Here is a 14,963-nt window from a genome sequence, read left to right as displayed (position 1 = left end):
ATTATTAGGTAAGTGAGCATTTCGACCAAATCATGATTTTTATGCAATTTGTCCAACTCCAAGCTGTATAAATGTTAATACCTATTGTATTTAAGCATATCAGGTGATGTGTATTTGTGTAATGAGGGAGGGTGTGTCCTAAAGAGATTAACACCCTATATCAAGGTGTGCATAATTATTAGGCAGCTTCTTTTCCTCAAAATGGACCAAAAAAGAGGTTTAACTGAGTCTGAAATGTCCTGAAATGACATCTTCCAGAGGAATGCAGCACTCTTGAAATTGCTAAGATATTGGGGCGTGATCACAGAACCATCAAACGTTTTGTTGCAAATAATCCACAGGGTCGCAAGAAAAGTATTGAGAAAAAAAAGACACAAAAAACTGCAAAAGATTTGAGAAGAATCAAATGTGAAGCTACCTACCAGGAACCCATTATCCTCCAATGCTATGATATTCCAGAACTGCAACCTACCTGGAGTGCCCAGAAGTACAAAGTGTTCAGTGCTCTGAGACATGGCCAAGGTAAGGAAGGCTGAAACCCAACCACCACTGAACAAGACAAATCAGCTGAAACGTCAAGACTGGGCCAAGAAATATCTGAAGACAGGTTTTATGGACCAATTATATGAGAGTGATTCTTGATGAACCAGATGGATGGACCTGTGGCTGGATCAGTAAAGGCCAGACACCAGAAAGGTGGAGGTGGGGTACTGGTTTGGGCTGGTATTATTAAAGATGAGCTAATTGGACTTTTTTGGGCTGAAGATGGACTCAAACTGAATTCCCAAAACTGCCAGTTTTTAGAAGACACTTTCTTTAAGCGGTCTTTCAAGAAGACTATGATATTTATGCAGGACAAAACTTCATTGCATGCATCAAAGCACTAACACCTCACTTTTACTTTCTCAAATACATTAAGGTTTGAAGTTTGTTAACATTTTGGATTGACTGAGAGCACTATAGTTGTTTAATAATGAAGTTAATCCTCAAAAATACAACTTTACTAACGATTGTGCATACAGTGTATACCCTACAGCACAAATTTAAAGTAAAACATGTTTTTTAAAGTTTTGTATAGAGTGAGAAAGCATTAGAATTTCTGTTGGGTATTTACCGCTATCCTTGTTTTCTGTCCTACTGACAATGGTTTCACCACATAGGAAGTGAGGTAGAGCCTGGAACAGGGGTACGGGTTATAGCCATACTCTATTCTAAAGAAAAGCATTTTTAATTCTGTCTGTGTTGCTGTTGGAAAGTTCTCCTTGCCTCTTCTCTAGTAAAGCATTATTATTAAGAGGCAAATCTCTCTAACAGAGCTTTGACAGTACATACACTTGTTAGGGTAACATGTGGAATAGAACAACTTCAGTGTATCTCTAATGCCTAAAATAACACAAAATGAACTTTCATGACACAGTCAAAGTACCTTCAACTTCAGTTACATCAGGAATGGCCTGTGGTTTAGCTTCTAATAATGGCGCCGGTGTTACAGCTTCAAGTGGTACATCTTCTGTAATATCTCCTGAAGCAGAGGCAGATAGTTCTGTATCCTTTTTGGCTTCCTCTGGTTCCTTTTGGTCAAGGCTTATCTCAGATTCTGGCTGCGATGTGCTAATAACTATGTCAGGTACAGAAGTTTCACCTGACATATCATGAGCAGAGGATGTTTGATGCCCTGATAAATCAGTGCTGGCTTCTGTACTACCTTCAACAAATCTTTCAGGTTCGCCACTTGTTAGAGGGATTCCTGATGGCTCTCCACTGATGTCAGGAATAGTGAGAGGCCCCTCACCACTGATTTCTCCAGATGCAGATGCGTCAATAATATATGGACTGGTCACTCCAGCTAACTCTTGTGAAACAGTTGGTTCAGTAACTGCTGCAATTAAATCATCTGTAATGAGTTTAATATCAGGGATCCCAGAAGCATGAATACCAGAACCATCTCCACTTTCTTGTGTGGCAGAAGGAAAACCACTTAAATCAATAATTCCGGATGCATCTGCAGATGTTTCTCCTGATGGAAATCCACTAATCTCAAATACACCTGATGGCCCTTGGCCAGCCTCCTCAGTAACAGGTCCTGTGGTTGGGACCTCTACTAAAGTGAGGTCTATATGAGATATCGTGGGAATACCAGATGTGAGTCCACTTATGTCATCAATTCCAGATGGTAAGCCACTTATAAATCCAGATCCTGATGCTTCTCCACTTATGTCAATAATACCACTTGTCAGTCCACTGATGTCTAGTTCTCCACTGGGAAGGTCTCCGGAGATAAGACCACTGGCATCTATATCAACTGAGAGTTCCCCACTTATACCTGAAATCCCAGATATTTCACCTGAGAAATCTCCTGAAAACAGCCCACTTTCTTCTACAGAGCCCTTACCCTCCTCTACTTCTTCTGAAGGTCTAGTAATTTCTAATAAAATGCCATCTATAAGAGTGACACCAGATGGCTCCCCACTTTCATCAAATGTGCCAGAGCTCACCCCACTGATATCACCACTTACACCTGATATCTCTCCACTAATATCAATTGCACCACTAAAATCTACTAAACCTGAACCACTTATTCCAGACAGGTCACCACTGAATATTCCAGATATATCTCCACTAAATTCCTTCGCTCCAGATATATCTCCAGATTCTTCACCACTTATTCCAGATGGTAGCCCACTAATGCCAGAAATATCCCCAGACGATTCTTCTGGAATACCAGACGGAAAGCCACTCATATCAATACCTGATACTTCTCCGCTTACTTCAAAAAATCCAGAGGGTCGGCCACTAAAATCTAAACCTGAAGGCTCACCACTTAGTTCTAGACCTGAAGCTAGGCCACTAAAATCTGTGGATGGCAATCCAGATATATCACCTGAGGCACTAAATTCTGTTATACCTTTCCCTTCTGCTTCAGTGTCTGGTGATTTTGTAACACCTTCTGTCCAAATAGTATCAACATGTAAGATTGTTGGAAAACCAGAAGGCAGTCCACTGAAATCTCCACTAGGCAGACCACTTTCAAACCCTGATGGTAACCCACTAACTAACTCAACACCAGATACCTCCCCACTAACATCTCCAGAAGAAAGGCCACTTATGTCTGCGGATGTCAGTCCACTAATATCAGGAAATCCAGAAGCAGATCCAGAAATAAGTTCATCTCCAGATGGGAATCCAGAAGGTAAGCCACTGGTATCAATTTCACCTGATGGTATTTCACCGGAAACCTCTCCTGATGGAAGTCCACTTGCGCTAATGTCTCCGGATGGAAACCCACTTATTCCTGATGGTTCTCCACTAATTTCCTCTCCTGATACAAGTCCACTTGCTGAAGGCTCCCCGCTAATGTCAGGAACACCAGATACTTCTCCACTGGGCTGCCCAGACGCTTCTCCAGATGGAATACCACTAGCCCCACTGACAGATGCTTCTCCGCTGACATCATCTGGAACTGCAGCCACAGGAGGAATTGCTGAAGGCCTCACTTCAAACAGAGAATATATAGAAGAAATATTAAAAAAGACATTATCACTAATAAAAACTAACATAAAGTATAATGCAGAAACAAACATGTAGCATGGTTTTGTACAATTTTGTGAGATCAGCTTATGATTTACCAAGAGCCAAATTCATTGCCATGCTTATGGTCTGCCTTTGTTTCACATTTTTATCTAATTATACAGTATATTGTATGGAGTGAATTTTGGTTTAGTTGTAGAAAACACAACTGCAGTAGGCTTTAATATTGTAAAATATATTTAGAAAAATAATAGAAATTTTACAAAAAAATATGGAGGATGACAATATCTTCAGAACGTTAATGCTCTGGAATTAATTTACTAAAGGAGTTGAAAATGTTCACTTTCGATGTGTTCACTTTGAATCAATCATGTGCAAGGGAATAAAAAATTAAAGGATATTTGCAAATACATAATTTGCTCCTTTCTGATCTTTTAACCAGTTCATCCCCACACATAGGTGTGCACAGCCTATTGCATTAGGATGTGCACCTTAAAGCTTAAACACATGCATGTGTATATACATTGACAATGTCAGTAGAGCAGTGGACGGTGTCAGTAGGTTTTTATTTTTATTATTTTATTTTTTATTATTTTTTTAAATTAAACTTTTTGTATTATTTAAAAAAAAAAAATTAGAAGCCCCGTTAGGTGGTTTGCTGAAATATCAGGGGTTTAAACAGGGGGAATCTGTGCCACACAGGGTGATTAGGGTGTGCCCAGGCACAACTGGCACACCCTGTGCGCACACCTATGGCCCCGGAAGATTTTACCCTCTTCCTGACCAGAGCACTTTTTGCGATTCAGCACTGCATCGCTTTAACTGACAATTGCGCGGTTATACGAAGTTGTACCCCAAAGAAATTGACGTCCTTTTTTTCCCACAAATAGAGCTTTCTTTTGGTGGTATTTGATCATCTCTGCGGTTTTTATTTTTTGCGCTATAAACAAAAAAAGAGCGACAATTTTGAAAAAAAAACACAATATTTTGTACTTTTGCTATAATAAATATCCCCATTTTTTTTTTTTAAAAAGCAATTTTTTTCTCAGTTTAGGCCGATATGTATTCTTCAACATATTTTTGGTAAAAAAAATCGCAATAAGCGTATATTTATTGGTTTGCGCAAAAGTTATAGCGTCTACAAAATAGGGGATATTTTTATAGCATTTTTATTATTATTTTTTTTACTAGTAATGGCAGCGATCTGTGATTTTTATCGTGACTGCCACATTATGGCTAGCACATCGGACAATTTTGACACATTTTTGGGACCACTGGCATTTATACAGCGATCAGTGCTATAAAAATGAATTGATTACTGTAAAAATGTCACTCCTAATGTGTGTCCTAAATGTCTTCCCTAATGTGTGTTCTAACTGAAGGGGGGAGGGGACTGACTAGGGGAGATGACAGATCGCTGTTCATACTTTGTATGAACAGATGATCTGTCACTCCTCCCCTCAGAGAACCGGAAACTGTGTGTTTACACACAGAGATCCCGGTTCTCGCCGTGTTACGAGCGATCGCGGGAGCCTGGCCATCATCAAGACCGCCGGGCACTCGCATTGTCTCTGGGGGGGAGCAGCGGGCGCACGCCACGCGCCCCTAGTGGCCGCCTTAGGAACCGACATAACATAACGGCGATTCACCTGCCTGTGCCATTCTGCCGCAGTACAACTGCGGTGGCTGGTCGGCAAGCGGTTAAGAACTTCAGAATGCCCTAATTTCCCGGTTTCTTTGTCTGTTCTTACTTGTAATACAGCATTGTCTTCAATTCAGATACTCAACTGCCTATCCAAAGTCCTATGCCGCCATTTAGTCCTGACATCATCAGGTGTCGGGTGCTTATTCCTGGTTCAGGCAGCCTGGCCCCCTAATGATGCATGCCAGGCCTGCCCTGCTCCAGGTTTTGTGAATGAAAGTGAAGCCTTTTGGAATATGTGATATACATAGCCCAGTAGGCTTCACAATGCTGAAGAAAAAAAAAATGATTTTTTTTTGTACCAACTTTACTCTGAAGTTCCGCCTTAAATATACCATTTAAAGTAGAACTATAGACCAAACTTTTTTTTTCCATTTTGGATAGATGAAGGGAGGGTTTTAACCCCTGTCTGATTTTTTTTTTTGTGCCACCTGTGTGCTATTGAGGAGATTTTCCTTTACTTCCTGTCCCATAGTCAAACAGGAAGTGAGAGGACACCTCTAGGTCACCAGAACTAGTGTCCACATTGGAAGATTTCCCCTCTATTACTTTTCTGGGGACAACCCAAAATTTGGGATTTTATTTTACTTTCACTTTCAATGAAAATAATAAACAGGACACATAGAGAGGGCGAATCTCCTTAATGAGGGCACAGACAGCAATAAAAACCGGCAGGTGTTTTTAAAATTAAAAAAAAAAAGAGTTTTACCTATAGTTATTCTTTGACGCATTTTGTTACATCTGATGAGTTAAAAAAATACCTTTTGATCTTGCCAGAAGCAGATAACATTCTGTACTCTCTGGCTGTGTTAACTCTTATCAGTTACATTGCTCTCAGATATATCTGAGGACCAGTGGTGTCCGCTCACACGGGGCGCCCCCCCCCCTAATCCATGCTACCTGATACAGTAGAATGAGTATTGTCATGCTAGAAGTGGAAGTGTGTTACTGGCAGAATCAACAAGTGACACTTAGCTCAGGTTCACACTGACAGTGGTAATGAAATTGTGCGAGTTCAGCAGAACTCGCACGATTCTCGACTTCAGGGGCGATTTCAGAGACATCTGCGCGGGTTTCTGCACAGATGTCAATGGAAATCGCACCCCGAAATCGCCAAAAGTAGTAGAGAAACTGCTTTTTGGAATCGGTGCGGCGCTTTGCACCGATTCCCTAAAGAGTTTCAATTTGCATACAAATTGAAACTCTTTAGGTTTGGCCATATTATATGGTTTTAGTAAAGGAAAAAAACTACAGAAAATTGTATAGTGTGTATCCAGCTTAAGGATTGGTGAGCTGCACTATATTTTTGTTTTTTAGGTTCAGATACGGTTTCGTTTATTAACCACATGCCAACCAGCGCACGACGATATACGTCGACATAATGGCGCGGCTGGGCAAATGGGCGTACAGGTATGTCCCCTTTAAGATGCGGCATTGTGGGCGCGCGTGCCTGCTGCGTGCTCCGTGACCGCAGGTCCTGCGGACTCGATGTCCGCCTGTGTCCCGGCGATCATGTCACAGAGAGGAAGAACGGGGAAATGCCTATGTAAACAAGGCATTTCCCCGTTCTGCCTAGTGACATGACAGGGATCTACTGCTCCCTGTCTTTGGGAGCAGTGATTGCTGTCATGTCACTAATAGCCCATCCCCCCCACAGTTAGAATCACTCCCTAGGACACACTTAACCCCTTGATCGCCCCCTAGTGTTTACATACCCCCCAACTTTCTGAGATGGGAATGAGGGACACCTATCAGCAAAGGAATGCAGGCATAGGACATACCCCATTGCCACAACCCCTTAAAGGAGAATTGTACAAAAAAAATAAGATTGGTTAAACCCACAAGTCTTTTTTTACCACTACTCTTCCTTTATTTTGGCTTTTGGAATCTACAAATGCAGCCATTTAGAAACCAAATGAAAGGTTTAGCACTGGAAAACACTTTTTGATAGCTAAAAAGTGCATTTTATATTCATCTATATAGATCAAACCAAAATGAGGGACAAATGAGGAGGAATGAGGGACAGAGGGACATTGCTCCAAATCAGGGACAGTCCCTCGAAATCAGGGATAGTTGGGAGGTATGTGTTTAACCCCTTCCCTGCCAGTGTCATTTAAACAGTAATCAGTGCATTTTTATAGCACTGATCGCTGTATAAATGACAATGGTCCCAAAATAGTGTCAAAAGTGTCTGATGTGTCCGCCATAATGTTGCAGTCACGATAAAAATCGCAGATCGCCGCCATTACTAATAAAAAAAAAATAATAAAAATGCATAAAACAAACCCCTATTTTGTATAACTTTTGCGCAAACCAATCAATATACGCTTATTGCGATTTTTTTTTACCAAAAATATGTATAAGAATACGTATCGGCCTAAACTGAGGAAAATATTTGTTTTTTTTTACATATTTTTGGGGAATATTTATTATAGAAAAAAGTAAAAAATATTGTTTTTTTTTCAAAATTGTCGCTCTTTTTTTGTTAATAGCGCAAAAAATAAAAACCGCAGAGGTGATCAAATACCACAAAAAGAAAGCTCTATTTGTGAGGAAAAAAGGACGTCAATTTTGTTTGGGTGCAGTGCCGCACGACCGCGCAATTGTCAGTTAAAGCGACGCAGCGCCGGATCACAAAAAGTGTTCTGGTCAGGAAGGGGGTAAATCCTTCCGGGGCTGAAGTGGTTAAAGCAGGACTAAAGTATTTTTTTTAAAATACAAACAGTCCGGAATTTTTTTTTTTTTTTAAAGTTTATGTATGCATACATACATACATACTTCTTTGTGTTACCTTTTGCATTATCACGATTTCATATTATCCACATGGCCTCTTACCTAGTCTCTTCCTCTGCAATAGAGGGAGGTGCTTCCATTTGTAGGAAGTGAATTTCATTCTTTGCCAGGAATCTGGTGTATAATAGGAACCCTCTCTGATCCTTCTTTTTTTCTGCTCTTGCGCCTTGTTAGTGCCGGTTCACACAGGGGCGACTTGTCAGGCGACCTAGCCGCCTGACAAGTCGCCTCCCGTTCTGTGCAATGGAACCGTTCTAATAGGAGCGACGCAAGTCGCTCCGACTTAGAAAAAGGTTCCTGTACTACTTTGGGGGCGACTTGAGGCGACTTGCATAGACTTCTATACAGAGTCGTTTTGCAAGTCACCGTGGAAGTCGTGGCGACCTGCAAGTCGTGCCGCCCCTGTGTGAACCGGGGCTAACTTGCTTTAAATATGCAACATTTTTGATACATGAGAAGGAAGAAATCAGGACAGAACTGGGAGGGGCCACACTGTTCTGTTCAGTGATGGTATCTGCCCTTTACTGCAATGTGGGATAATGACATAAAGGGGCGGATTTACTAAAGGCCAATAGACTTTGTAACGTGAAGTTGCACTCTGAAAGAGAAGTTGTTCCAGAGCTTAATAAATGAGCAAAAGCTCTGCTGACTTCCATCATCCAATCATGTGCGAACAAAAATGCTGTTTTTTTTTTGTTTTCCTTGAACGTGATTGGCAAAGCTCCCAACTGTCCCTGATTTTGAGTGACTGTCCCTGATTTGGAAAAAGTCCCTCTGCCCCTCTTTCCTCCTCATTTGTCCCTCATTTTGGTCTGATCTGTATAGTTGTATATAAAATGCACTTTTTATCTTTCAAAAAGCATTTCCCAGTGCTAAACCTTTCATCCAATTTCTAATTTGCTGCATTTGTAAATTCCAAAAGCCAATATAAAGGAATAGTAGTGGTAAAAAAAAAAAAAAAAACACTTGTGGGTTTAGCTAATCATTTTTTTGTATAATACTTCTTTAAGTGGGCGTGGCAGGGGGTGTGTCCTATGCCTACATACTTTTACTAATAGGTGTCCCTCGTTCCCCTCTCAAAAAGTTGGGAGGTACAGTATGTAATTGGATATTCTTTGCAAAGTGAAGCTTTACCTCATTTACTAAGCTGTGGAGCAAGAGTAGAACTGAACTTTGCAAAGTGCACAGTCTATTTGTCTTTAGTAAATCAAAAGGCAAAGGGAGACCTTCTGGAAAGTCACAAAACACTGGGGGGGGGGGGTTAAAAAAAACTGGAGCACTCAGAATCTGGTGCAGCATTGCATGGTGGCCAATCAGCTTCTAACTTCAGCTTGTTCAATTGAGCTTTGACAATAAAACCTGGAAGCTGATTGGTTTCTATGCAGAGCTGCACCAGATTTTGCACTCTCCAGTTTTAGTAAATAAACCCGGTTGGTTTGCAAGTGTGCATGCAAGCACTATTTTTAACTTGCCATTTCAGAGTGTTTGCATAAAAAATAAAAGAGAAAAACTTTAGTTCTGATCTCTAAGTGAACATTCTTTACTCCTTTGGTAAACGATCGAATTGACTACCACTCTACCCAGGCACTTTATAGAAGTATTCTAAGGTGAGTACAGGTGTTTAGATTAGAATGAAATACAAGAGCACAGCAGGGGAAATTGCTGCACCAACATCGCTTGTGTTTGTATGGCGATCTGTCTGTTTTTCCCGTTGAATTCCCTGGCTAGAATGAAAGTGTGTACTGCGCTTTAGTCATATAAGACCCAGTTGGTGGGAAGCATAAACAGAGGAAGGCCGGTCATACACAGTTTGAATCTCGGACAGTTCAGCAGGAACCTTTCGATCGATCAACTTGGGTACAACCAGCCTGCCAGATTCTCTTGCTATTATCACTAGCAGCTGCTGTAACCGCTAGCGATAATCACTGTCTTCTCCCCCTGGGGGTGGCTTTGCCCCCGCTGGAAGAAAGTAATTGCTGATTCCCCCATCAACACTGTTTAAGTCAAGGGTAGGCAACCTTAAAGTGGTGGAGATCTACCTGAACAACACGGGGGGGGGGGGGAATCAAAGATCATCAGGCACAGTGTTGCCCAGTGTTGCCTCCTTACAACTGATTTAAACCTCTAATTGCCATGCTACTATGTTGCAATCGCGTGCATTGCACGGCAATCATGGGTTTAAATTGGGTGGTGAGGAGGCAACTTATTGCCACTTCAACACCTTTTATACACACTTGGAGCGCTTTTCAGAGGAGCAGCAGTGCTCTTTCACATGTAAAGTTGAGTTGCGGTTTTACTGCCCCCATTACCTACCCTCTTTAGTTGCTGAGGCAGCAGCCAAAAGGTGTACACATGCTGCAGCAGGAATTAAACCCCCTGTTGCTTATGGGGGAGTGCGACCGCCTGCCAATTGCAACTCATTCAATTAAATGCGGCCACATATCTTAACTATGGGGTTTTACCACCCTCCAAACTACAAATGTAAATGAACCCTTACTGTTTTGAGCCCCCTATAAGGCTGCTTTCACACTGATGTGCTGCGGTTTACCTGCACCTTCTATTATCTCCTGCAGGTGTGGTGTACTCTCTGAAAGCGTATCAAAATTCCTGCATTCACTACACTGCACTGCTCCCTTGGTGTGGGTAAACTGCAGCACTTCAGTGTGAAAGCAGCCCTATACCAATATGCCCAGTGTATTGCTTCACACTGACCTGAAGATCTCTTCTTTCCTGCTGCTGGCACCACTCTGGAGACCTCTAGCCGGGATAAGAGGTGGACTGCAGTTGGTATCACTCCACATAGGACAGGAGCCGGCACTACAGAGGAGGCATCGGCTTATGTGGCTCTTGCTCCCTACTACAGCTCCTACTTTACAAGTAGTCCCTCTGCATTGTACTCTGACGCTCTGGGATGGTAGGGTAACAAGCTCAGACCGCGATCTACCAGTCACCTGTCCGCGATCTACAGGTTGCTGACCCCCGGTCTAAGTTGATGGGGGAATCATGTGAATTTGCACTATGCATGGCCTGCCTAACTATAGTTTACAAGCAATAGCACTAAACCAGAGGAGGACTAGCAAAGTACTTTCAAAAATTGATAATGGATCTTAAGCAGAGATGGAAGATGCTTATTTGCTTATAAAGTTGGTATCTATTACAACAGGAGAATTGCTGTGTGGGATCACTAGATGCATGACACAAATGAATGATACGTGTAAAAAAGAAGACCACCTTGCTTACCTATCTCTAATTCAACAGTCGGGAGGGCGGTGACATTTATCAGCCAGAAATCGGTTTCATTCTCAAATTCAGTGGCAGTTACTGTTTCTACAGTAATCTCTTCTCCGGAAGGCAACCCTTCCACATCAGGATATACCTTAGTTACAATAATTTCTTCTTCAATTGATGGAGTGCCTGGAACTTCTTCCTCTTCAAATAGAGAAGCTGCAACACGAAACAGTAAACTTTTGCTAATTTCTGCAATATACTACTTGCTATATAATATAGAAAGAAAGAGGAAAAGTTTATCCCAATAAATTAAACGTCGTTAGATGTTTCTGTTAAAGCTGATCTCTGGGAATTATCCAAAATGTACCCTTGCAGTAACCCCACCCCGCCCTCCCACACAGCAAAGGTTCAATGATTGTTTATTTTAGGGGGATAGACAAAGAAGATGCATTATTTACCTTATCTCTTCTATGGCCACTTCAACGCTCTCCTCCTCTCCCTCTACTCCAGCTCTCAGGGCTGTGAGTTGTCCCTTAGTGTCATCACATCCAATGCAGAGCAATTAACACTGCATTGTACGTGAAGGAGGCTGAAGTGCGACTGTGGCCAGAGCACCCTGGAGAGGGGGCAGTGTTGGATGTGCACAGATCAAGGTGGTCCCTACTGCACATGCGTGATTCGCGCTGCACTATCCCACCGGTCCCTGCTGTTTCTGGGACCCATGTGTCATCCAGCATACAGCGGGGAGGACAGGACAGCGGGGAGGACAGGAAGTGGCGTAGATACCCGCGGGTGGCTCGGGTATCTATGCTCGGAAGTGGGAGCAAAATACCTGTATTAGACAGGTATTTGCTCCCCCCCCCCCCCCCGAAAGGTGCCAAATGTGACACCGGAGGGAGGGAGGGAGGAACCGGAAAAGCAGAAGTTCCATTTTTGGGTGGAACTCTGCTTTAAGTCTGGTACACACATACCAAAATTTGACAAGTTCAGCAGGAACTGGACAACTTTCAGTGCATGTGCACCGCTGCCTGTTCAACAGAAGCCAGTCTAACAACCGTCTTCTATCAATTGGTCTTGCTGTAAAACCAACATTTGATCAGCACTTGCAGCCAATGTCAGAATACAATAGGACAGTGGGAGAGATCCCTGCATCAACATTTTTTGTGCTTCTGCAGGGATCTGTCATTTTTTTTTTTGTTCAACCTGTTGAATGAAAAAAGAAAACTGTGCAGGTATACCCAGCTATAGCCTTCCAGCAATGGGGCCTCTGGCAAAATCTTAAGTATTCAACACTTCAAGGCGTGGTTCTTCCCTCTGACACTAACATCACTCCTGAATCGTATAGTGACATAGAGACCAGGGGAGGCACTGTCAGTGAGCAACAGGAGGTGCAAGAATATGGCACTCCCGGAAGTGTCAATGCTGAAGACTTTGCCAGAGGCTGCAATGCTGGAAGATAAAAGAGTCTGGACTCTCCACCTCCTAGAAAGGTAAGTATTTACATTGTCTTCATTATTTATTTAATACAGAGTGGACAAATAAAGATTCAATACAAATAATCAAGACAAAAAAATAGATTCAAAACAAACATGAGAAGTGCTGTAATGTTTAAAGCAGAACTACACTCAAATAGTGAAGTCCCACTGGTTTTGTCCCCCCCCCTCGTCTGTAACTTACAGGGAAGTTACAGGTTTTTTTTGGGGGGGGGGGGGGGAGAGGACCAATTTTAATCAGTACCTGCTCCCATTTCTGCAACCATCACCTAAGTGAGGATGGCATCCCTTGTCGTGCCCTCTCTACTCCCCTTAAAAATTCGGCAGCTACAGTATTTGTAGCTGCTGGATTTTGAAATAAATCAAGCTGAAGTTCCTCTTTAATTACCTTGGTAACAGTGCTCCTTGGTAGAAATAGGGGGTCCCATATTGTGCTATACCACTAAACTCAGTGCTCAGTTTTCTGTCAGTCTTATATTCCTGTACTGTACCATCTGGGTTGGTATTGACACCCGCATGTCAACAATCGACAGGCGTGACCATGACCGTAAAAAAACACAATTTAGCTTAATGCAAAAAGTTTAATGTTCACATATTCGAAGCAACATTGTAAAAATGATTGCCAAAAAGTCAAATCAAAATTACATAGTTACATAGTTACATAGTAGGTGAGGTTGAAAAAAGACACAAGTCCATCAAGTCCAACCTATGTGTGTGATTATATGTCAGTATTACATTACATATCCCTGTATATTGCGGTCATTCAGGTGATTATCTAATAGTTTCTTGAAGCTATCAATGCTCCCCGCTGAGACCACCGCCTGTGGAAGGGAATTCCACATCCTTGCCGCTCTTACAGTAAAGAACCCTCTACGTAGTTTAAGGTTAAACCTCTTTTCTTCTAATTGTAATGAGTGGCCACGAGTCTTATTAAACTCTCTTCTGCGAAAAAGTTTTATCCCTATTGTGGGGTCACCAGTACAGTATTTGTAAATTGAAATCATATCCCCTCTCAAGCGTCTCTTCTCCAGAGAGAATAAGTTCAGTGCGCGCAACCTTTCCTCAAATTTACTTACTAAAATTACTTTTAGTAAGTAAGGGTGACTTCTAATTCTAAAAGGCATATAGATCTTTTCTGCCACAGTTTCATATGGTTCATTTTTAGGCCTTGAAAAATTAAATAATGAAGGCAAAATTTCAAGTACCTGGTATGTGATTGGGCTGTGAATTTACCAATGGGTTGCAAGACTGATCTAAAACTGATGTAAAACATAGGCCTTTTAATGATGTACCCCCTACTGCACTACATATGAGCTACTTGTAAACAAAAGTCTATGCAAACAATAAATTAGTATGTTATGCTATTGCCCAGCACAACATGTCTGCATTATTGGCACTGAACAATAAGCATATTGATACAACAATTGTTCTCTTAAATTTACATTCATGGGCAATAATTTGAAACACTTACGCCTGAAACAAAATGCGTTGTATTTTGACAGTGGATTCGGGAATCCTGTCTGGTTGGCATACAAATAGACCGTGCGCACTCCAGGTTGGTCACCTCCACATACACGACGTGGTGTCACAATAGGATAGCGAACGCTTCCATCGGAAAGCCAGCCTGCTCGGCACTTGTCGAATCCTGACTTCCAGGCGGAGTAAAGTTGCCCAGTGGAAGCTAAGGTGGCATTTTTGCTTTCACAAAACTCTTGTGCTTGTTGGAAAGTGAAGTAATCGGGTTGGGTTGCAAAGAACACCTGTCCTGTATACGACATCAAAGGAACATTAATCAACAATGTGTTGAAAGCACCTTTATTCTTAAATACAATATACATTTAATTGGTAGTTAGACATATGGAAAAGTTATAGAAAGCACCCATCATTTATCCTCAGAAAAATAAACTTATTTACTTATTACTGATCACTGGGATACCTCACTTTCCTGCACATAATCAACTTGGGTCACATGGGGTTTGATTTACTAAAACTGGAGAGTGCAAAATCTGGTGCAGCTGTGCATGGTAGCCAATCAGCTTCTAACTTTAGCTTGTTCAATTAAGCTTTGACATAAAAATTGGAAGCTGGTTTCTGTGCAGAGCTGTACCAGATTTTGCACTGGAGTTCCCAATGATTTCGCACTGGAGTTCCCAATGATCCCTCATTTGGAGGGACTGTCCTTCTTTTGCAACCAAATCCACCTGCTGCACTTTCCTCCT

The 14,963-nt window shown here is 41.9% G+C and overlaps 1 protein-coding gene across 2 annotated transcripts in view; it reads right to left on the bottom strand.

Annotated features, from left to right (window-relative positions):
* ACAN (aggrecan) overlaps positions 1–14,963 on the bottom strand; it is a 155,317-nt gene that overhangs the window by 48,883 nt on the left and 91,471 nt on the right. For both annotated transcript variants that reach the window (XM_073618438.1, XM_073618439.1), the window contains exons 10-12: positions 14,216–14,509; positions 11,264–11,467; positions 1,427–3,493 (exon numbers count right to left, since the gene is read on the bottom strand). In XM_073618438.1, the coding sequence (XP_073474539.1) occupies positions 1,427–3,493; positions 11,264–11,467; positions 14,216–14,509 (2,565 nt within the window). The remainder of the gene's footprint in view (positions 1–1,426; positions 3,494–11,263; positions 11,468–14,215; positions 14,510–14,963) is intronic.

Source organism: Aquarana catesbeiana, linkage group LG03 (assembly GCF_042186555.1).
Source record: "Aquarana catesbeiana isolate 2022-GZ linkage group LG03, ASM4218655v1, whole genome shotgun sequence".
In the NCBI taxonomy this organism is placed as follows: domain Eukaryota; kingdom Metazoa; phylum Chordata; class Amphibia; order Anura; family Ranidae; genus Aquarana; species Aquarana catesbeiana.
The sequence above is the reverse complement of the archived record's forward strand: the minus strand, read 5'-3'. Positions and strand labels throughout refer to the sequence as shown.